The sequence below is a fragment of the Melozone crissalis genome, unplaced genomic scaffold (assembly GCF_028551555.1).
Source record: "Melozone crissalis strain CALT ecotype California unplaced genomic scaffold, PUWL_Pcris_2 ptg000018l_1, whole genome shotgun sequence".
In the NCBI taxonomy this organism is placed as follows: Eukaryota; Metazoa; Chordata; class Aves; order Passeriformes; family Passerellidae; genus Melozone; species Melozone crissalis.
Genome location: NW_026535796.1, coordinates 39,856,689 through 39,878,348, shown reverse-complemented (window position 1 = coordinate 39,878,348; position 21,660 = coordinate 39,856,689). Strand labels below are relative to the sequence as shown.

General features: G+C 38.3%; 1 protein-coding gene across 1 annotated transcript in view; it reads right to left on the bottom strand.

Moving 5' to 3' along the window:
- The window catches only part of TDP1 (tyrosyl-DNA phosphodiesterase 1), a 35,197-nt gene extending 13,807 nt beyond the window's left edge, over positions 1–21,390 (bottom strand). The window contains exons 1-12 of the mRNA XM_054275744.1: positions 20,844–21,390; positions 19,720–19,763; positions 19,033–19,088; positions 17,025–17,121; positions 15,902–15,936; positions 14,718–14,810; positions 13,056–13,220; positions 11,419–11,497; positions 8,431–8,610; positions 7,643–7,691; positions 6,047–6,113; positions 1,061–1,168 (exon numbers count right to left, since the gene is read on the bottom strand). Coding sequence (XP_054131719.1) covers positions 1,061–1,168; positions 6,047–6,113; positions 7,643–7,691; positions 8,431–8,610; positions 11,419–11,497; positions 13,056–13,220; positions 14,718–14,810; positions 15,902–15,936; positions 17,025–17,121; positions 19,033–19,088; positions 19,720–19,763; positions 20,844–21,390 — 1,520 coding nt within the window. The remainder of the gene's footprint in view (positions 1–1,060; positions 1,169–6,046; positions 6,114–7,642; positions 7,692–8,430; positions 8,611–11,418; positions 11,498–13,055; positions 13,221–14,717; positions 14,811–15,901; positions 15,937–17,024; positions 17,122–19,032; positions 19,089–19,719; positions 19,764–20,843) is intronic.
- Positions 21,391–21,660: the final 270 nt, after the last annotated feature.

The window sequence follows — 21,660 nt, the reverse complement described above, 5'->3', positions numbered from 1 at the left end:
TACTTAAGAAGTTTTTATGATAAAAAATACAAAGAGGTTTTGTTTCCATTTGCTATTCAGCACCATGCTGTATTTAATCTTCCATCAGTATCTACTACAAAGTTGATCAATTTGGGAGTCAAAAATATATGCAGTTCTGTTATCAAAACCTACTTCCACAGCCCAGTATGAAATTTACAACTTATGCTTCAACTGATGGACATACTGGATGCTGTTTGGCAACAGCAAATGGTGGAAGAGAAGAAACATAAGAAAAAGCAACAATGAATTTCTGTATTAGGTGGAGTGAGCATCTCATTTAAATGACTTAAAACCTTTTAAAAAGCACACTAATAATTACCCCTATTGCAAGCAACAGTATCAATGAGTGATGAAATTTAAAGAGACCAAATATGAAGCAAACAAAGAATTAAAATAACTGATCATTTAAAAGTAAGGACAGATCATAGTCTGTAAAATATAGGGCTGCATAAAAATCAGTTTTGGCAAAACTGAAACATATCTGTATTTTTCATTTACAACAAGACATTCTCCCTTCAAGTCAAGAAATTCTTGCTTCCTCTTATGGCTTTTTTAACAACTAAACAACAGAAATATAAAGCTTGTACTTCCAGGCAGACTGCTAAGCAACTCAATCTGACAAAAGAGCAGATTCCAAATTCTATGTTTTATTACAGTAGGGCAGCCCAAGTACAACTTCAGCTAACCCAAACTCTGTTTTGTAGAAACCAGCACATTCATCCTATAGCACATCATATCTTAAAGAAACTTAACCCAAATTGAAAATATTTATCACTTTAGTTGGTATTGAACCCCAGAACTGGCAGTCACAACTCAGACAAGATTTTAGTGTGATAATGAACTGTTTCTGATGTAATAATTTCAATCTGCAGCCTCAAACGGGACAATGCAATGGAGAAACATTAAATATGGACAAAAATTCGTATTGCTAATTGAAGTATTATGTGGGTTATGGAAGTAACTCACCTGGGCCTGCAGCTGACAAAAAAACCCCCATATATAAAGTTCTTAAGTAGAGCTGTACTGGCTAGATGTTTACCTTGTTACCAAGAACCAAGCAATCTTCTGGAAGTCAGGAGAGAGTCTCATGTAAGTCTTAATGTGAGGCATGGCATGAGTTCGACCCGTGACTTCTGCTGACCATTTGCTAGAAAAGCAAAAGGAATTCTTTTCATACATGGTTTTATTTTGAGGTCTAAAAAATACCATACAACAGCACCATGATTTCATGAACACTACTTATACTTGTCACACTCAATACTTACTTCTCCTAGAGAAAATCTTAAAATACCACATTTAACTGAACTGTTAACAATTCTACTAGAAGTCAGAAGGGCAAGGTTTTTTTCTCTTACAACCAGCCCAGAGAGATATTCTCCTCAGTGTGTCAGGTTCTCCTAACAAGTTTTTTCCATCTCTCTGTTCCAGAGAGCACTCAAGGAACTAAGTCTAAATTTCTGGACAATACATGTTCTTTGAAGACTATCAATGGTTAGGACTTCAAGCAACTGAGTTTGGCACCAAACTAAACCCCACAGAATCCTGAGTTTATAACAATTTATTATCCATGACATAAAGGCAGGGAGCAACTGGTAGATTGTTGCCGCTACTCTTCCTCTTCCCCCTTCTGTGCCTCTAAGCCACTGAGAAATTTGAGGGTTTAAGAGAACAGAGGTCATATCTATGTGCATATAAAAAAAAATAGATTCAAATAACAAGTCAATCCTGGATTGATTCAGCATCAATGTTACAGAACTAAAGTGTAAGCAAGCAGTAAATGTATGTACATAACTGAAAGTATGTAGTCACAGCATTAAGAAGCACTTTGTGTTCACAGCTGTTAGTCCTCACCCAAATTCAGGAAGAAAGCTTCTTAACACACCTTTCTTCACCCAGAGACATTTCTTTCTCCAGATTTGAAAGAAGATTCTGGTTTCAGTTGTAACAACCCTGCTTCCCTAACTTAGCATTCTATTCTAGTAGCAAATCCAAATAATCAATTAACTCTGAAAAACTTAAGTGCACTGTGTTCCTCTAAAAGCCTGAGCAGACTGACTTGGAAGGGCTGCAATTATTTACCTAGGCTGACTTTCAGGACTAACACTTACATACAGTGCACTTAAAATTAAGAGGCTTTGTATTTCATGGGTGAAAACCTAGTTACTTTAACAGCCCTATCTCCCCTGATCAAGGAAAAAAGACCTCTGGGAACTGGACCTGTATTCTTAAAGGGTAAGAGCTGAAACACTCTGCACATTTGATGCAAACTAGATTTTATGTCTTGATGCAAGCCACAAAGTCTCTTTCTATAGGACAGATGAAGATATATATGATACAGAATTAGCTGACTAAACTTGTCTTCCCCTACAAACTCCACACCTTCCATACATACAAATTGTAAGGCTGAATCAAGACTTAACCACCCTGGTTAATATTAACAGCTTTTCTCTCACAACTGACAGTTCAGACAAGCATCTTTAAGTTTATGGAACAAAAATACTTAGGTAATTCCAATAAAATTGTAAAAATGAAAAACAGGAAAAATAAGTAGAACTGGGAATTTAAAATTTATTTTCTTTAGATTTACCTCACTGCTTTGCCCTGGGACAAACTCCTCCCCTCACCACTAACTGCAGATATTCTGAGATACTATCTCAGTCTACTCCCTTTCTGCCTCCTTATCTTAAGACAGATACAAATAGTGTGCCTTAGCAAGAGTAATACCACTTCTATCTATTACCTACAGTACTCTAACTGCAGTTTGATTTCATCTAAAGTGATTGAAATTCTTATTTTAGAAAGTTAAAATCAGAAAGGGGGAAAAAATATATTTTGGCCATGTTTTCCCTAGTAGGACAGCACAAGCATGTAAGGATTAAAAGGGGAAAATTAATGCTAGTTTTGGCTGGGATAGAGTTAATTTTCTTCATGCTGGCTAATATGGGGCTATGTTTGGATTTGTGCTAGAAACAGCACAAACACCCAGATATTTCAGCTGTCACTTACACACAGCCTTTTCTGCCTCTCACACCACCCCAGTAAATAGGCTGGGAGGGGACACAGGCAGGACAGCTGAGCAAAGGGATATTCCAGACCATGCACCATTATGCTCAGCACATGAAGCTGAGGGAAGAAATGGTGATAGGGGGGTCATTCAGAGTGATGGCCTTTATCTGCCCAAGCTACCATCTGGCACAATAGAGCATTACTTTCCTGAGGATGACTGAATACCTGCCTGCCCAGGGTGGGGTAAACCAACTAATTTTCATTTGCTTTTATGAGTAGCTTTTGATTAATTAATAAACTGTCTTTATCTCAACCCACAAGTTTTCCCATCTTACTCTTAGGATTCTCTCCCCTATCCCACTAGACGGGGAAGGAAGAAGGGTGGGGGAGCCCAAGTGGCTTTGTGGTGCTCAGCTGCAGGCCAGGACTAAGCCATCACAAAATCCTGGAAACTGAACTGCACAGACATAACCAATTCATAAACAGAGACAGGGATAACTAATTTTCTACTACATCACTTCTTTCAGCATTTAGTTCTCTTACTTCAAATACTGAAAGAATTTTCTATCTTAAGATACTGGCAACAAGGCTTGAGAGAAACTAAAACACCTCATATCATTAGTTTCAACCTAAGAGAACACTTATGATCTCTGTCTCTCATCTTTTATGATTTTAGGGGAACAACACTGTACTTCTGCAAACTGAGAAGAAAACTCAAAACTTATTCAAAATTTTATAAATCTAAAGAACATGCAAAGCTCTAATACAACAATCATTGTGGACTTGTCAAGCATATGTCAAACAAATTCTTTTCCAACCAAGAATTCCACTCTTTGAAAATCAATATTTGACAAAGTAACTGCACAAACATAAGGCACACCATATTAAAAGCAAATAAACTAAAAGGAATGTTAAAATACAATACTATTAAAGCTGATCAAATGTTTTGAAAGCAGCAATTAACAAAAATTATTAATAATTGCAAATCTGTCCTCATAAATTAGTAATACTGGAAGGGAAAACAAGCAATAATGCCAGAGAGAAAACTCTGCAAATTACTCTGTTTACACAGTAGCTAATCTAACAAAGCAGTCTAGTCATCATTTGCTACAATCAGAAAAGTAAAAGCAATATTAAGTTTAGTCACACTATTTAAAAAAAAATTAAAGTTCTGAGCTGTATTATAGGTTAAACATACTCAACTGGCAGGAGAGAGAAAATCAGCCCACAGACATTATAAAAAGTCTGGGGCAGACATCCTGCCTCTTCAGTTGAGAGGCTGCAGGACACCATCTTCCAAATCCATTAATCTCTCCCTACTTGCAAAAAGGAGTTATTAATTTTCCTTTACTGTAAGCATAAAAGATTTGGGGTTTTTTCCTTGCAGCTTTGGTAGAATCCCTAATTTCCTGCTGGTTTCATACTATTTTCCAGTTTGAAGAAGTATTTGCTAAATTCCTCTAATCCCTCCACTGCCCAAAGATTTGCATTATAGCAAGTCTTTCAAACAGCTCATCTTGTATTTACATCTAGTGAAACCTGCTGTTTTCTGATTGTCCCAGGTTCCACAGATACAAAGGTGCAGTCTGCCTCCTGCCCTATGGTAAGAGTTTACCTGCAGGCTCTGCTCAAGGCTCCTGTGCTGCACTATGGCAGGGTAAGGGCTGCACCTGGGCAGTCACCACAGAGCAATTCTGCAGGGCCACTGCCATCTGCAGCCAGTTCCACAGCTGAACCTCAAACAGCCCTTTTGCTGCCAGAGCAGGTCCCTGTATGTCCAAGGAGACAGCTATGTGGGCATTTTCTCATTGAAAAGGAATAAATCAATGAATTATATCATTATTAAGTAACATTCCGTGTATTAAATAAGAGACTAACTGAAAAAAGGTTACATCTGTTTTCTAGTAAGATTCTCATGAGGTACGACTACAGAAACCAAATTAAGACTGCACAAACACCCCCAGATTGATGAGTATTTTGCTTTTTGAATCATGACTGAACAAACTCAAAAGCTTCAAGTTGATTGCAGCTTTCTTCCTTTGCTGACTGTATTCAGAGGACACAGTTTAAAGGCAGGAGACAGAACCTCACATGGCTTCTGCCTGAGTTCCATTCCTTAGACATTGACCAGCAAGGTTCACAACAGCAATCACCTTCACTCCAGAATGGAGGATGCTCTCTGCCACAAGCAATTCTACTTCAGTCCCCTGAACATACACCCAACTGAACACAATCCTACTTGGTAAATTTTCTTACCAGAGCCACTTCCGTCCAGAAGAGTTAACAGTTTCTGATGAAAGGAATGGGAAGTTGTGGTCTTGTAAGAGGTTACAAGTTCTATTAATTTTATTTTTGGTCTTTGCAAAACAACTTTCCCCATTGTTCTCTAAACATGAGTAAGTTTTTAACAATTCAGCCTGAGGGAGACATCTGGCATGGAATGTGTCAGACTGTTAGAATTTGGCACAACTAGTAGCATATGGAAATAGAAATTTGTAATAGAAAATGTCAGGCATCTTTAACAAAAGATTTTACCACAAGGGACTGAGAATTTTTGCAGCAGGACTGCTGTACTTACAAGAAAAAAATAAAGCAACCACCAAAAAAAGCCTTTCTAGTCCTGTTGTGGCTTAGCTGAAATCCCATTAATACAGAGGCACAAGTGGGGAAAGTGAAATACAGCTGGAAGTTTAGGAAAAAAAAAAGGAGTAACATTATTCCTGTCTGGAGGAGGAAACATTATATAAAAGTTTACAGAAACCTAAATCCAGCAGCAACATTATCCCATATAATTTTTCTAGGTAAACAGCATGAACAGCATGTTTTCTACCAACTTTTGGAGAGAAGACCCAGCAGATAAGCAACTAAAGACCTTTATTTTAAGGAGTTTAGGAATATCACTTGTAACCACTTCCACTTATTTGCTTTTAACACTCAAACATTATAGCACTGTAACTTTAAACATACAATCTGAATTAAAAAAAAAAAAAAAACCAACAAAGAATTGAGTTCTACTTACTGAAAATAGGAATGCAACCACAGCTGTTTCTGTGCTGTCTGTATACTGTATGGAAGTGAGCCCCCAGCTTAAGGAAAAAAAGCAGACCATGTACATTTATTTTTTGGAAGACATTCTAAAAGCAGCAAGCATCTTGGGGAATAAGCTATCTGTCCTACCTTCATGAGTTACTTTCAGGAAATTGTTAAGCACTCCAGTAGTATAAAATGGTATATGCTTGCTGGAGTTCTTTCCATTCTTATAATTTAGCAAGTTCCTAAACACTACACAGCATATTTACACTAGGAAAATCAGAAACTGTATATAGGGAGAACTATGGGTATTTTTTTCATATGATACTACTTGATATCAACAGATTAGAATCACTACCCAGACAAAATAGAGGAAATAAATCAAGCAACTTTCAGAAGAAAGAATAAACCTTCCAAATCCCCATCAATGTTATTTTAAAAAGAACTTCTATGATAAAATTATATTTGTATTGATTTGTCCTTTGGCTAATGCATGTTGTGATTTCTTGAAATGGATTTAAGAAGAATCAGCCAGGCATACAGAATTATACTAGTGTTGTGTAGTAAAAGCATGATGCAAAGCCTACTGTATCCAACATGTCCTAGAAGACACCAAATGAACTCATTACAAAAGCTTTACTACTCTCAGGAATGCACTAACTGCAGGAGTCTAAAGAACTGTTCATTTGCACAAACACAGAATCATGTAATTCACCAAGTGTTGTGGGTCTCACCCTCTAGAATTATTTACTCATTTGCTGCTGTGAGAAAATAACTAGGAAGACAGCAAAGTAGGTCAAACTTTAAAGGGTATAAAGAAAACCTTATAAACAGAATTAAAAGAAAAATAATAAGAAATCAGAATAAACCTTCAGAACACTCCTCTTTCCCCACACTCTATGCCTATAAATTCTCTGGCTGCAATTTCTATGTATGTCCAAACACTAACCAGAGGAAAGACAAAAACTGCTGAGAACATTCATGCTAGCTCCATGTTCAAAACCTACCAGCTGCTAAAATTCAAAAGCTAGTCATGCATAGGAGCACAGCTATCCTATATAGCTTGGAACAGGAACAGTACTCGTTCCCGTTTCAGGTTGGCTGGGGCCATGCTTTTACAAATATGACTTAATGAAAATAAACATGGCAATAATGAACAAAACAGTTGTATATACAATATTAAAAAAGAAAGACCAATGACACTTTAGCCTCCATTGTATCTGATGTGCAGAATAACGCTGCAATCCAAATAGAAGAATCTGACACACTCAAACCTGAATTTTCTGCCAAAATGAAATTATGACTGGAGTAAGAGTAGTGGGCAGGAGCTGTTGATTTCCTATACAGTGACATATGAACATGGCTAGGACAGACAAACGTTACAAACCAATGCCCACAAAACCTTATCTATTCCATCACAACAGAAGTCACAGCTCCAGCAAAAGCAGAAAGATTCTACTGCCACCTATTCTATCACATTATCAGCAAGATGAGAACTTCATGTTCATTTAACATCAACCACTGAAGTGATTTTGCAGGACATTATGACCACAAAAAGCAAATAAATGGGGATTCATCTGCTTACCAGGATAGCCTTCTAGACTTTGCCTCACATTGTTCACAGTAGGATAAACCTTCATGGAGATAGAACAAAAAGTAACTTTAACACAGCTCTGAATAGACAAGCTGTTAATTTTCAAAAACACTTTAAAGAAAACCTGAGAAAAAAAATATTAAAAGCTTCATTTCTTTGAAGTAATAAATTTACACTGCAGCTTACAACTACAATTGTGCCAGTAACACAGAAAATCCAATATTTTTACCACTCTAACCAAAATTAGCTAGGAAGTCTCAAGTAATACTGCTTCAGCCACTTCCACAGCAGCCAAAGTTAGTTCTTAACATTATTTTATATTTTAGTCTCACACCTCAAATACAAGATATGAGTATGCATGGGATTAGCACATGGTAAAGCTTGACCCTCATTTTTCCTTGATTTAACAAACTCCTGCTACAAACTTTTCTACTTCTCCCCTTAATTCTGCTAATAACCAAAGGTATTAATGACTAAAGATTCAGCTACATCTCAGCAGCAAAAACAGCTACATCTACAAAACCCAATGGAAGACGAGCTGTAGAATGAGAAGATAACTTTAATGAGATGACATAAATCTAGTGTCATGCAGATGGAAACTGTGGTACATTTTTATAGCAAACCACATACAACTAAATGGCTTTAAGTGGCATATATATAATTTCATTCATCAAAACTCCATTACTGTCTTCCAAAAGTTAAAAGCAAAACAATGACTAAGATTTCCAAAACAAATGATTAAGTGTTAAATAAAGGTCACCAGCATCTCAAAGACATACCAGATGAATTGGGACATCACATTTACGGAAAGCTGTCACACTGCTGCCTGCAGCCACCAGGCTGTCCTGGAACTCTGAGCACAGCCACTTGGACCCATCAGCTCCCATGGAACCAATGCTTGAGAACTGTCCAACAACAGGCCAGGACTCTGGGATTGGCACAGCATGCTCCTTCAGAAGCTGGGGAGGGGAATTAAAACAGTGTTAGACCTCAACACACACAGAATACCTTCATCAGCTTCATATCACTTTTCATATAATAAATCCTCTGTAATTTACTTCTGATAATGAAGGAGATTAACATTCATACTACGCATTTAAATTTGCAATAAAAAGAAATCATCAGGCTTTCCAAATAAACTCACTTCAAGAGAAGATTAAACATCACAAGTTTTATCCAAAAGCACCAAAGCCACCCATTAAATAATGGGTGAAAAGAATGTTAGCAACTCTTTCTAAAAACATGAAACATTAACTTCAGAAGTTCCAACAAATAAAACTAAATATATTTCATATTTGGTGGTTGTTGGCCATAAAATTCCTCTTGTATCCTAAAGCCATGACACTCAGCTACAATAGAAGTCTACAATAAGAGGGGAAAAAAGAACAATTGAAGAAAAAACTGAAATGATCCTTTTAGAGTTCTTCAGCTGTGAATGGAATTTAAAGTCACATTAAAAACAGATTTATATAGACAGATATTAAATTGTATGTAGTTGCCACCTTTACCCCACTCTAGAGAAAACACACAATCTAATGGCTTCAGTCATCAATGTTAGTATCATCAGGTCTACCTGCATTGTCACTAAAAACCTTTTTAAATCACAGAAACATCTGCCACAAAATCATCTTTTTCCCTTACAAGCTTTTTCTGTTTTCTTTTTCTTCATTCTATGTCTAAATAGGCAAAAAGCATCAGACAAAGTCTAGTAGAAAGGACAAGCTCCTAATGAGCAAAGGGATGTCCACAAGAGTAACCTCACATTGAAAAGCAATGTGATACATAAATATTCTGTATGTCACAGAAGTTTGCCACAGACAGCATTAGATTTTCATATAAAATTCAGGACAGTATTTGAAATAATGCCATTTCAGCAGGAGGTGCAGGTTAAAAATTCTTCAATTATCAGAAGCATTTAATAGATTACATGAAATACCTCATCAAATTCTGAAAAACAAACCCCCCTCCCCCCAAAAAAAAAAACCAAAAAAGGGGCCAAGCCAAACAAGAAGGGTCCCTGCAAACTTGATATATGCAATCTTGAAGATTTACCATTACAGCTCACCTAAATAAACATAAGAACTCTAAAGGCAAGAGAGTTCAACTATTAACATAATACTGTCACATTCGCCCCTAACCATATCCCTAAATCCCACATCTGCACATCTGTTAAATATCTTCAAGGATGCTGACCCCAACACTTCCCTGGGCAGCCTGTTCCAATACTGGACAGACTTTGACGGAATTTTTCTCAATATCCGAACTTTATCTCCCCTGGCACAACCTGAGGCTATTTCCTGTTGTCCTATCACTCATTACTGGGGAGAAGAAACCAACCTCCCTCAGCTACAACCCCCTTTCAAGTAGCTCTAAAGAGCAATAAGGTCCTCCTGAGCCCTTTTTCTCCAGGCTGAACACCTCCAACTCCCTGAGCTGCTTCTCCAGCACCATGGTCCAGACCCTTCACCAGCTCTGCTGCCCTTCTCTGGACACACTCCAGCACCTCCATGTTCTTGTGAGAAGAGGCCCAAAACACAGCACTCGAGGTGTGGCCTCACCAGTGCTCAGTACAGGGGAAAATCACTGTCCCGCTGGCCACACTACTGCTGACACTGGCCAGGATGCCACTGGCCTTCTTGGCCACACACACTGGTTCATGACCACCTGTTGTCAACCAGCACTCCCAGGTCCTTTTCCACCAGACATCTTTCCAGACACTCTGCCTCAGCCTGTTGCACTGCATGGGGCTGCTGTGACTCAAATACAGAACCTGGCACATGGTCTTGTTGAATCTCACACAGTTGGCCTCCATTCATTAATCCAGCCTGTCCAGATCCCTCTGGAGAACCTTCCTAGCCTCCAGCAGATAAACATGCCCCTTCATCTTGGTGGGCTCAATAAGGAGCCCTGGAGAACACCACTTGTGACTGTCTGCCAGCTGAAGGTAACTCCATTCACCACGCTGAGATCTGCCATCTAGCCAATTTTCTACCCAGCAATGAGTGCACCCATCCAGACCAGGAGCAGCCAGCTTCTCAGGAGAATTCTGTATGAAGGCTTCACTGACATTCAGGTAGAAAACATCCACAGCCTTTCCCTGACCCACCAGGCTGCCACAGGAGATCAGGTTAGCCAAGCCAAGCAGGACCTGCCTTCATACTCATGCTGATGGGCCTAATGACCTGGGTATCCAGGCACTAACTGGGATCTCCCCAGTTAGCCAGAACAGCTGATAAATGATTGAAAGTGGCTCAATGAGCACTTCTGCCAGCTCCCTCAGTGGATCCCATTAGGTCCCATGGACTTGTGTCCATTTCAGTGTTGCAGCAGGCCACTGACCAGTTCCCCTTGGGTTATGGAGGTTTCATTCCACTCTCTGTTCCTGTCTTCCAGCTTGGGGAGCTGGACACATGGAGAACAGGTCCTGCTGTTAAAGACAGAGGCAAAGAAGGCATCAAGCACTTCAGCCTTTGCCCCATCCTTTGTCACTATGTCTCTCCCTGCATCCAATAAATGATGGAGATTCTCATTAGTCTCTTTTTATTGCTAATGTACTCATAAAAGCATTTTTATTGTATTTTTCATCAGTAGACAGATTAAGTTAAATTCCAAGTTGCAAGCCTACATACATTACTGCTAACTTTAACTGTAACAGTGTATTAAAAGACTGATGACAGCTGGAAAAATTGGAAGGAACTGAAGAATTCTGTCCAAAATTCTATTCACATTTTAAAGAATATTAACAATAAAAGTTACAGTTTTGGTACCTTTCTGAGCCTAAGATGGCCCCACTTTTCTTTATCACTGCCTTGATATCGTCCAGGGGTAGAACCAAGCAGAAACACTCTAAAAAAAAAAAAAACCAACAGATTTTTGTAGATCTCAAGTGCTTTGGTTTTAAAGTAGCAAGATATTTAAGAAAAACTTACCAGCAAGATTGAACACACAAGTGCAACCAGAAATATTTAATGTCTCTCATGGGATTCATAATACAAAGAAAAGTGGATTTTCAGCTGTATAATTTATTATCAACCTCCTGTATGGCTGTCATACATCACCAGGCTGTTCTACAGCAGAGACAAGAGCTAGATCTTTTTCAGTGTGCAAAAATGCAGAAGATAGATAACGCTGGCAATACACACAAACAGCTCATTTGTCCCAAACTGGGCACGCAATTTTGAGTAAAGCCAATCTACTGCTACATCCAAATCAGCAGATTCAGGTATGAGATTTCATTTGGGCACCTAATAGTTCAGATGCAAAGTACAGCTTTTTCAACACTTCCTAATAATGGGTTTAGTAACCAATTTGACTTTACCCTAAAAACAGGGAAGAGACCTGCCTGAAGTCACAAGAAGCAGCTTTAAGCTGCTGTTCCCTACTGTATACATCTCATGCCTAATTTTCTTGATGACTGAATGCCCCCTACAGCACATCAAATGGCAATCCTTATTCTAACAAGTGACTTTCCTACCACATGCATATCACTAGCTAGTTGAGCTAGGGCTCAACTCATCTGTTTAAACTCATGCTGATGATCAATGCAATCAGAGCAGCTGTTAGCTCACCTGATTATAAAGTACACACTTTTTTTTTGCCCCCTCCAATCTTTTAAGACTCCAAGTAAAGATAAAAGCACTTCTTAATGTATAAACTAGACAAGGTTTCAGTCTTCACTACCACTGCTGTATGCAACCATTTTCAGCTTTTCTTTTCAACAATTTTTGTTCAAATTATAAAACAGTAATTGAGTTGCCAGGGAGCTTTACACCTTCTGAAGTAAATGCTCATATTTAAGTGCAACTACTTATTAGAAGTAAATGAAGCATCCTGAATTATTTTAAAGTAATATCAGCAATGTGATATTAGAGAAGACTATTCCAAGACCAGGCACAACACTGCCCACCAAAACCAATCCAAAATTCTACAGATATGTATGTTGATTAAACTCTGCCTTACCAACAGAAGCCTGTGCTGAATAAAATCCTCATTCCAGTAATCTTTGCTTACATGATCTCTCTTACACGATAAACCCCATAAAACAGGTTTTTTTCCTACTGGTAATATTACTGGAGTAAATAGTAATTAATTACTTGAGCTAGACTGGCTCAAATGAAACCAAGTCCTTATTACTTCATAGCTACCTTTTGAAAAGTTGCTGCTGGTACACCTTTCTTCTTTTAAAATGCATGCTTATAAAACTAGAAGTTGGTCTATTATTTGACATAAGCTACATTAGAGAATTTTTTTTAAACCACATAGAGTCATGTTTGAACACTCAAGCCTGAAACAAGATTACCTCACAAAATAAACACGAGGTCTAACAGATCCTAACACAGATATTAAATTTCTAGAAAAAAAAGAAAAAAACCCACAGTGCAAGTTACCTTAAGATTATATATACCTTGTTTCTGATAAATCATGTTCTTGAATGAGATCTATCCATTCCTTGAGTGCAGGAGAATTGTAAGCTGCCAAGTAACTTATTAGGTCAGATTTAAAATTAGTTGCAGATTCACCACCAGATGCTCCCTCAGGTAGCCTTGGATATAAAGGGCTTAACCATATTCTTAAAAAAAAGAAAAAAATCAGGCATATAAACAAGCACACCATGCATTAATAACACGTGGGTTTAGTATGGGAATAAAACACATCTGAAGGTCCTAAACAAGTACTTGAAAGATTCATTGTGATACTAACTATAAATGTCTCTACTAACTGGTCAGGCTCAGACTTAGCAACTATCAGTTCTTTCATCAACATTTTCTACAGGAATAGAACACTGCAATATGTTCTGCTAAACTATTGGTTTGTGCAACTGCATAGAAAACCACCAGTTAAAGCATCTGAAAGGTTTATATATTTGAAGAGTAGCCCACAATAACACATTGTCTCTCAAGAACCTTCGTCAGACTAAAATAGGATAGAGACCACCAGGGAAAACATTTAGTATTTCTTTCCACTCACACATTACTGCAGCCATGGGAACCAAAGATTCTGCATTATCATCAACTTTACAATGTGTTGATACTACCCATTGAAATTCAGAACCACCATACTGTGATCCTGCATAGCACTGCAGTATGCAAAAGCTAAAAAAGAAAACTATTTCTCATATTTCACAAGTAGGGGAACTTGCTAAGTGTCCCAGTAGGTATTTTCATGCCTTCTCAGCTTTCTGAAAAGCTAACTGCCATAAGATACTAAAGTCACTCATAAGATTTAAAGGCAAAAAAAATCACTGTCTATTTCTGCCACTCAAAGAGCTTGTCTCAGACAAGTAAAGTCTCAAAACCCTGCCATATTTAATGACAGCAAAATGGATGTCAAACTGACAGTAACCTCTGAAAAACAACTTTCTATTAGTTTAAAGAAATTTTATACCCTGATTTATTGTGGTCATCTAACTAAAAAAATGCTCCCGTAAAATAGCCAAAAAACTGACGAGTTGGAGGACCCTTATATGAACATGCCACTTCATCCTGTTTTTGTGCTCTCAACAAAACTATGTCCTAGGCTGGTCATTAAGTTTAAAGACTTCTACCAAAAAATAAGACAGGAAAAAAATTCCTTCCCAGGAAAGGATACTGTGTGAAGATTAGGTCATCTACTGTATTACAGAACCAATAATGCCCAACATTTATCAGACTACATTCTAGATACAATCACAACAAAAGCAGAACACTTGCACATCCACATTATTCTTAAGTGTTAAGTATAAAGGCAAGTTTTAAATAGCTGTTTCAGGTCTTATATAAATGGTACTTTACAGCTACAAAGTTTTTTCATAAAGAGACAGCACAGCATGATAAAATTTTGTATCAGTCAGATTGATTTTAAGCCATCAGCCTACTAGGAACATAGTTTTGTTTACAGGAGAAAGCAAGAAAAGTTCAGACCCAGACAGCTACCAGCATTTTAAGTCCAATTTTTAAATTTTTTTAGAATAGCTCTATGTTAAGAATGTCAAGGCTTGCAACACTAGATCATCTAATATCCCATCTCCAGCAGGAGCAAACACCTATGGAAAGTATTAAACATTCACCTACTAGGGATTGTTGCTTACCCCTGAGTTTTCTGGTGCCAATCATCAGCAATAAGGTTGGATGTATGTATCACAACTCGAAGACCTTCTCCATACAGCAACAACATCATTTTCCTTTAAAAAAAAAAGATATGTAACTCTTCATTTATTTCAAGTATACTGAGAGTAGGAGATAAATTAGCAATTCATTAAAAGGCACCAAGGTAATTATTTTCAAAGACCTGTTCTGCATCATGCAAGCACTTATGACTTCAATCCATGTGCATTGCAAGCTCACATGGCAGTCATTAGACTATTCCCATATATTTTATCCCAGAGTACAGCTTAACATCTCATGCAACTAATTACCCACAACAAAGTGAATATTTGCAGAACACTTCCTATATTTGCACAGCTCTTTAGACACTTATCTCTTTGCAGATAATCAGAAAAAGAACTAAGGAACACTGAAAGGCCTTTACTTATAACTGAATTTATTAAAAAACATAGTTACTTCCTCTTTAACTGACTTTTACCTTAAAAGTGGGTATGTTTACAGCTAAACATTGTGATGGCAAAAAAGCTATTTATTTATCATAAATCTTAAGCTACAGCACAACAAAATTTTAAAACTAGTAACTGAGATAAACATACACATCTGTATCTTTTGTAAAAAAACTGCTCAGATTTTCATATCCAAGTTTTCATTAGCTGTGTAAAGGCAGCATGTGATCCCAAAGGATGAGATCTGAAACTCAAACTGAACTCAAATGATCTTTGCTAAAACATAAGATCTGTTCTTTTCTGTAGATTTCCATCTACAAAATTCGCTTTGAGACACTTCTATTATATCCAATTCAAGTTTTTTTCTTGAGAAGACCCCCAGATTTGCTAGTTATTTTCAGATCCTCCATATGAACTGAAAAACATGCTCAGTAAATGAGTGTTGTGTCAGTCCTGCCTATGACTGAACAAGTTTGCATTACAGTTTTGGTATTAAGGCATGAGTTAAGAGCCAGGACCTGCAGTCCACCTGTCTTAGACCAGTTCAACTTCAACTGTTTAACCTCCACATCTCATATGTACTCAAATAGCTAATTTGTCTCATTAAACTAGAACAATCCTGTCATCTCTAAATAGAAGATGCTTATGGAAGCTTTAAGACTCAACAATTTCTATGAAATCCAGTTTTACTGCAGACTTTTCTGCTTCATGGTGTTACTTACGTATGGTGAGTTCCAAATGCAATATCCAGTTTAGCCTACAAAATTAAAAGTTGATCATTAAAAATTGCTATTGTGCATTGCTTCTTATTTTGTTTAATTTCACTGCTCTCTAGTGGACAGATCACAAAATACATTATCTTCCTTCTCCATATTTCTAATGCACTTTCCACAAGCTAGATTTTAGATGGTAATGCTGGAACTGTTCCAGAATTTGTACCTCTTTTACTAGCAGCATTTTCAAAAATAGTCAGCAGAAAATAACTGAAGGTTCCTGCTGGACATGGAACAGAAGCCAGCAATGTGCCCCTGCATGAAAGATGACTGACAGGGTCCTGGCCTGCATTAGGAGTGCTGCCAGCAGGCCAAGGGAGGGGATGCTTCCCCACTGTTGAACACCAGTGAAGACACATCTGTAGTACTGGGTTCACATTCAACAAGAAACTCAGGATTACCAGACTGTTTCAAAGAGAACAAAATTCCAAGATCATTCCCCTACTAACAAAGTACACAGTGTCCCCCATGATCATTAATATACTTCACCTGGCAAAATCCTGAAACACTGGAAAATTGCCATAGCCACATCCTCCCCCAGGATGAAGCCAATGGCTTCACCACTTAGGGACAGCAAAACAAGGAACAGAACATCAGAGATAAAATGGTACCTGCCAGGAGGCATCCTCACAGCAATTTTAGCAGTATCACAGAGATTATATGTATCAGCATTTTCTTGTGTAAAACGTATTTGGGAAATAACTCTTTGATGAGATTTAAGATTATAGTGACACTAGGACTAAGTTCTCTGCTTTACACAAAAATAATGCTTCCTTTTCAGCCACTTTAAGAACTTGAATGCAACATGTTAGTGGAGAAGGTGACCAGCTCTTCTGTGAGCCCTGTGACATTTCTGTGGGCAGCTGTTCTGTACAAACTTTTGGGGTGAAGCCTACCATAATCACATGTGACCAAGATCACTGTTACCATGTTCCTATGATCCTGGTATCCTGGATATTCCTCAAAATGTAACAAAAACCTCCCCACACAAGGTGTCTCTTCATCAGTAACAAGACTCTGAGTGTAAGAGATGGCTTAACTTCAACCAAAGGACAATACAAATGTTAATTACCTGACAAAAGCTAATATTCTCATAAGGCCGTGCTTGTGCAATTAGCTCAGCTTTGGATTCTCTCCTCTCACCATGAACTATCAGCAATGGCTTCTTCCTTAAACAAAAGGAGATCACCATTAAAACATCAAGTGAATCAGCAATTAGCCTAAACCATTCCTTCATGTAGCTATGGTATCTGGCCCCTAAATCTGACAGTCCAGCAGAAAGATGGCACTGAAATCAGTATGCCTTATTAACTAATTTAAAATACAAGTAACTACAATAGAACCTCTAAAGAATAGACACTGGAAAACTGTAACAAAAAAAAAAAGGGAAACAGGAAGTGTGGAGTAAAGCAGGCACCAAAATAAAAACTTTTATACAAGATCATGAAAGAAACTCTCCCTAGAGCTCGAACAGACAAATGTAAGCTCTCAAAAGCACTGATATACACAATGTGGACCTAACACAATTTAGTAATTATTATCTACAGAGAAGGTGGAACACTGATAGGGAAAAGAAGAGGGTCTATTCTGGCACTAATTTGGTGTTCACTTCCTAAAAGCAAACTTCTGGTCCTGCCAATCAGATCTAATCCATAGGGAGGTGTGTGTCAGGTAAGTGACTGGACCACCAAGAAAACTCAGCCCACTGATTATTATGGGTTTTTCAAGAGAGTACCCACAAAGTCCCAACAAGACTGCAGACAAGTGAGAGGGACCTCGAGGCCTTGGGACAACCAGAGCACAAGTTGTGTTCTCTTCTCTCCTGCCAGCTACAGGGAATGATGGAACAGGGTGGAGATACTGCCCAGAGTACAAGCAGTTAAATGCATAACTACAAGACAGGACTAGGGGGCATCCCTTTGCATCCCCACTGGGATACTGACACACTCAGATACTTCCATAAAGCACCTGCACACCATAGTACAGGGAACAAACAGGCAGAACTGGAGAACTGTGTGCACTCACAGGGCTTTGATCCATTGCAATTACAGAGACATGGTGGGACAGCTCACACAACTGGAATATTGCCATGAAGGGCTACATGCTGTTTAGGAAAGACAGGAAGGTGCAGTAGTGGAGCTGTCCTCTACATGAGGCAACACTTGGAACACATCAATCAAGATGCCAGGGGTTAGGATAAAAAAGCAGATGAGTAAGAGTGACACTGTTGGTGTTTGCTGTTGCCATCTGATCAGCAGGGCTAAGAGGATGAGGCCTTCTACAGCAGCAGTACAAGCAGCCCCAGACCCAGGTCCTTGTGGGGGACTAACTACCCTGATGTGTGCTGGAGCAGCAACACAGCAAAACCAACAGTACAGGAAGCTCCTTGAAAGCACTGATGACAGCTTTCTGACACATGTAGTGGAGGATCCCACAAGGAATGGTGTGCTGCTCAACCCAATGTGGTCCCTTCCAACTTTATCCACTCTGTGATTCTGTGAACTCTGGTTCTACTGCACTTCCAGCAAAACAAAAAAAAAAAGGCATATTATAGGCTCACTTCATCTGCAGGAGTTTGCAATTATCAGAAAGGAACTTCAAGAAAACAAGAACTGCTTTCATGACAATACCCATCAACTTACTATATCATATCCATGCAATCATCCTGATCCTTTCCACACAGTTTTCTTGTGCCCTTCCTACATTCTCTCCTTTCTCTTGCACTATCTGGCTCTTGACTCAGTGAACTGTAGGGCAAAAAGCTTCTAGCTCCACCTTTACAGGTCATCTACTGCCATCTCACTGAGGCCCACAGTGGGACCTCCTCAGTGTGAACTAATAACAATCAGAAACCAGCTATCCTGAACTCTAACTATTTTCCAGTCTAGAAAACAGTCAAGAAATCAGAGAACTACAGCTGTGGAATGAGAGAAGAAAGAACACTAAGAGTCTGTGCATATCAAATTGGTAACAATCATCTGCAGTGCAAAGAAGTGCTTATCATTCACTTATAACAGAACCTTGTATGAACAGAAATGATCTGGAAATGTCATCATTTCACCTTTGTAAAATAAACATACCTGAATTCCTGAGGGTACTGTCTTACAAGCCATCCCACATCTATACAGTAGTTAAACTTGTATGTAAGAAAAAGAAAACAGACTCATTAAAAAGAAAAAACAGCTATATCAATGAACTACAGCAAAAAAGCTTTATATGTTAATCACACATAAGTATTTACCCCATATATAGCATATTCTAAAAACAGGTATATTTTTGACTTTTATATCCTTTCTTTCATTCCTCTTTAACAACTAAAGACTGAATTTAAGATACTCAAAAGTGTGCATTAGTGCTCATAAAATTTACCATCCAGGGAAAAAAAGAATCATATGCACATAATGTAAAAGCTTAGGTTCAAGGATCATCTCTTTGCCATGTGTTTATATTATGAATGATAGCAAAACTTCTAGGCAATAACAAAGACATTATTCCTAGATTGCAAGGCATTTTTTCTTTCAAAAAACCTCATTTATATTAACATAAATACATGCTTCTCAGTTGCACTTTCCTCAAAAACAGGAGAAAGTAGTTTTATAATTGCCTAAATTCTACAGCAGAACATAGGATGGTGTTTATATTTCAATAAATTGTTTAACAGTTGGAAACATTTAATGTCAGTACATGGCTCAGGCATGGATTATCAAGTTTCAGATTAATGTAGTGAAACAAGCAAGAGAAATCAGTTTGACAAACAGGAAACTCACCTGGGCAGAAGATATGAGAGTTCCAAAAAGAGGAGATAAAATATCTATTAAAAATATTAAAGCATGAATAAATAAAAAAGACTTCAAGTAAACATATAGCATCTTGAACAGCTTGATAACTACCACAGTACAAGGGCCAGATTGTTCATAGACCTGGTGTAACAGAGGCATTCACAAGTTTACTGTTCCAAGTATTTCAAGTCATTGACTCTCCTGTGATCATTTAGGATCATATGCTTAGAAAAATTAATAATCCTCTCAAAGCAAAAAAACAAGTTTTAAAAGCTGATTAGGAAAAAGTCCAACATCATATTGAGAAAGGGATATTAAATTGCTCTCACCCTTATCAAGTGAGCTTGAAGAACTGTGGCAGAGTAGCAGCAATAAGGGCATAGCTAATGCTTATTTATCTGCTGCAGACTGATTGTAGGATATGTGTATCCATAGCTCAATCACATTAACATAGGAAACTGTACACAACTCTCTTATTAAATCTCATTTCTGATTTTGTCTTGTGACGCATAAGATTTTATTTCTAACTACAGGGATGTTTACAGGTGCAGAAAGCTCTTCCCCCTTACATCAAAGGACAACTAACAGAGCATTCCTGAGGCATCAGTATTGTACACCAAAGACTCCACTCCATATTAACTGATAGACAGCTCTCTCCCAGCTGAATTTAAACAGATCCATGAACTCCAGACACAGAATTTCAGAAGTACTTCACCTAGTAATAGTGAATTACTACGTCTAAACCACTCAATAGCACAAAGGCAAGCGCAAACAACAACTCAGAGAGTTATGCACCCAAGTAAAGCACCCCTTTAAGAGCCACAGGTGCTTTTCCCCAGACTAGCTCACAGGGAAAGCAGCAACAAGAAGCAGCGTGACTTGCCTTGGCTAAATAGTTGCAATTAAGTATCAGCTGATAATGTTTTATACACTATACTTCTAAAAGAGAAAGGTCCAGATAACAAAATCAATTTCTACAAACCTGCACGTTCAGAATATGAAACCTCAGCAACACCAAGAAATAGCTGCATTTAAAAATACCCACCAACTAAAAATAAGCATTCCCTTGCTTTCTCCCAAAAGCCCTCTTGTAGTAGAAGCCACCTGTTCACCTTTTATGTGCAGGGCTCCAGAATTATAGTTCCGTTCAATTCCTCTGACTTTAGTGAGAAAAAACCTGAAAGGATTGCCTCCAGTCACCAAATCCCAGGTATCTTGGGCTTCACTGGGTATTACATCATACTCCTCCTCTTTCACATTCTCTGAGAGTTTGTCATCTTTGCAAAGATTCAAAGGATGCTCTTCGGACACATCGTGTTTCTCTTCTTTCACTGTTTCTTTGTGGACATGCTTTTGCGGATCTTCAGGCTCTTCATCACTACTAGAAAGACACCAACCTGAACCTTCTTGGCCTGGTCTCTGTTTTGCTGCTGGAGGTGCTTCTGCAGAAAGACTCGTATCAGTGAACTTCACGGGGGAAGCTTTTCTCTTGTGAGCAGCTTTCCTAGCTTCAGAGCATGGATACTGTGGTCCACTAGTACTACCACACGCAGCATCCGATAGTGAAGATGTACGTGGTTTTTCACTGTCCGAATTTTCCTCGGCACTTTCATCACTGCTGGACACTGTCCATTTACCGTGTGCGCCCTCCTGAAGCATGTTCCTAGGAATGGAAAAACACCAAGCAAAAATTGAACATTTCTGTTATGGTCAAGCCTGTCTCACTTCCTAGCTCCCGTTTGTTTATTACTAAAGAACTGTGCTTTGGTATTTGGCAGAAGCTCAGGGAAATTTCCCAGCGTACAAGGCTTGTTTCGGTGGCCGGGAAACAAAGAAACACGTGCAATGGGGGTAACCATCAAATGGGAAGCTGCAAACGTGAAAACCTGCACATGGAAAACAGGCTAAGATAGAAGAAAGCATTCTAAA